The 1,962-nt window shown below is 44.5% G+C and overlaps 1 protein-coding gene across 2 annotated transcripts in view; it reads left to right on the top strand.

Annotated features, from left to right (window-relative positions):
• LOC119592137 overlaps positions 1 to 1,805 on the top strand; it is a 4,835-nt gene extending 3,030 nt beyond the window's left edge. The window contains exon 2 of one of the 2 annotated variants that reach the window (XM_037940955.1): positions 53 to 1,805. In XM_037940955.1, the coding sequence (XP_037796883.1) occupies positions 53 to 442 (390 nt within the window). In that variant the 3' untranslated portion in view covers positions 443 to 1,805. The remainder of the gene's footprint in view (positions 1 to 52) is intronic. The other variant, XM_037940956.1, reaches the window with a different exon arrangement.
• The last annotated feature ends 157 nt before the right edge of the window (positions 1,806 to 1,962 follow it).

The raw sequence follows: 1,962 nt of genomic DNA, 5'->3' as shown, positions 1-1,962 counted from the left end.
CTCCCCCTACTGTGGCCCTGCCCTTTACTAACCCCCGCTCCGTCTCCCCCAGCAGCTCCTGGAGAAGAACAAGGTTAGCAAGTGCCCCGACCAGGACAACGTGTATGAGGAGTTCGACGAGGACACCCTGTCTCGCCTCCGTCAGAAGCTTTACCCTCAGAACCTCCGTGGGGAGAAGGAGGGCTCGGGAGATTCCGCGACGCCCGTGTACCACCACTACGAGAAGCTGGGCAAGCCTCGTCCTCTCCTGCGGCAGAAGGCGGTGGAGACGACGGAGAAGAGTGCCCCGGCGGAGAACTACTACGAGAACGCCCCCACGATGTCGCTGAGGGAGGAGAAGGAGAAGCTGCGGAAGGAGGATCGCCAGAGGAGTCTGAGCGAGAGCCACTACGTCGAAATGCATGGGATTCTCAACCGGCATTCGTTCGATTTTTCGAAGTGAGTTGGTTTGAGAGGAAGTTGTGGGATCGGGATGCCGTTAGAGGACTGGATCTTCTTTCCTTTATACTTTTCATTCGATTTTACGAAGGGAGTTGGGCGTCTGCGAAGAGGATTGGATCTCCTATCGTTTCTACTTTTGATTCGATTTTACGAAGGGAGTTGGGCGTCTGCGAAGAGGATTGGATCTCCTGTCGTTTCTATTTCTGGTTGTTTGGGTTTTAAGTCGTGATTATGTTTTACCAAGGCGGGTGTTTGTATGTAGTAAGAGGGCAGATATAAGGCCTAGACCTTGGGTAGAAAGACGATCATGATTCTCTAAAATAAGCATTGGGAAACTGTGCCTTCGTTGTGTTTCATGTTTGGTCTTGAAGCCACAATTACCTCATCACAAGCACGTATTCATACTCGGTGTTTATGCGAACGACCCGACCAACAAGAGCAACAGAGACAAAACAATCAGACACGAAGCAGAGAATCCACATCACCTTTATTTATCCAAGTGAGCATGGACACTTCTTAAAAATAAGACCTACAGAGGCGTATTCTGACCGAAACCGGATCTCGAGTCAGGTCAGCGTCCTCGGGCAAAGGAACAAAATGACCTGCACCCGACCAAGCCCTCTTGCCTGCGCCTGCCACCTCGCACCACTTCCTTCTCAGAAGTCGACGGATGAAGAAGCTTGTTGTGTGATCACACTCCTCTCGCTGTCATGTTTTTATTTTGTTTTCTCTTATCACAATAAGAAAATAAACAAGAAAAACTTTGACATTAACTAGGCAAAACCATATTTATGTAACAACACGTAACACTCTGAGAACCAAATAGGAGATCTTAACTCCCAAAATAAACATGTAAACAACAATACTTCAACATAGTGCGTGTTCTAGAGGGTACGCCAGAGTGGGAGGTGACACAATATATGTAATGAAGCGCTGACCTTTAACACGCAGCGCCTTCAGATGTGGCTGGTGTCAATACGGGGAATCCTGTATGCCAGTCCTTCAGTCTGGGAAATCATGCAAATTTTCATGGTGTATATTGAAGTCTTTTGTATCATTACTATCATTATTTGGGTGAATTCCGGTTATTCTTTAAGTGTTATGGTGCTGATGGAGTGAGAATTTTATATAATTTTCTGAATACTGTGGAAGGGTGTATGCGTTTATATATGTATGTGTGCGCGCGTTGGTGTATGTGTACGCATGAGTTTTGTGCAGTTGTCTGGGTACTGTCAACATGTTAGTGTTCATGAATACGCATGAAGGAATAGATGTATTTAAACCGACATCGTTCAGATGTAGCCAAAGATTTGTATAAAAAGAAATTCACGTAAAAAAGATTAATAAAGATTTTCTGTGATATAGCCTTATCATTTTTTTATAACAGGAAAAATACAAATGGAATTGACAAAAGCAAATTATTAAAAAAAAAGAATCCCATGGCAATTCGAACCAAACAAACTATATAGAGCAGAACCTTATATGATCTCAGACTTAATCTTTTGAAAAAAGTGTAGTCAG

The sequence above is a fragment of the Penaeus monodon genome, chromosome 29 (genome assembly GCF_015228065.2).
Source record: "Penaeus monodon isolate SGIC_2016 chromosome 29, NSTDA_Pmon_1, whole genome shotgun sequence".
In the NCBI taxonomy this organism is placed as follows: Eukaryota; Metazoa; Arthropoda; class Malacostraca; order Decapoda; family Penaeidae; genus Penaeus; species Penaeus monodon.
This window is presented reverse-complemented; position numbering and strand designations above follow the sequence as displayed.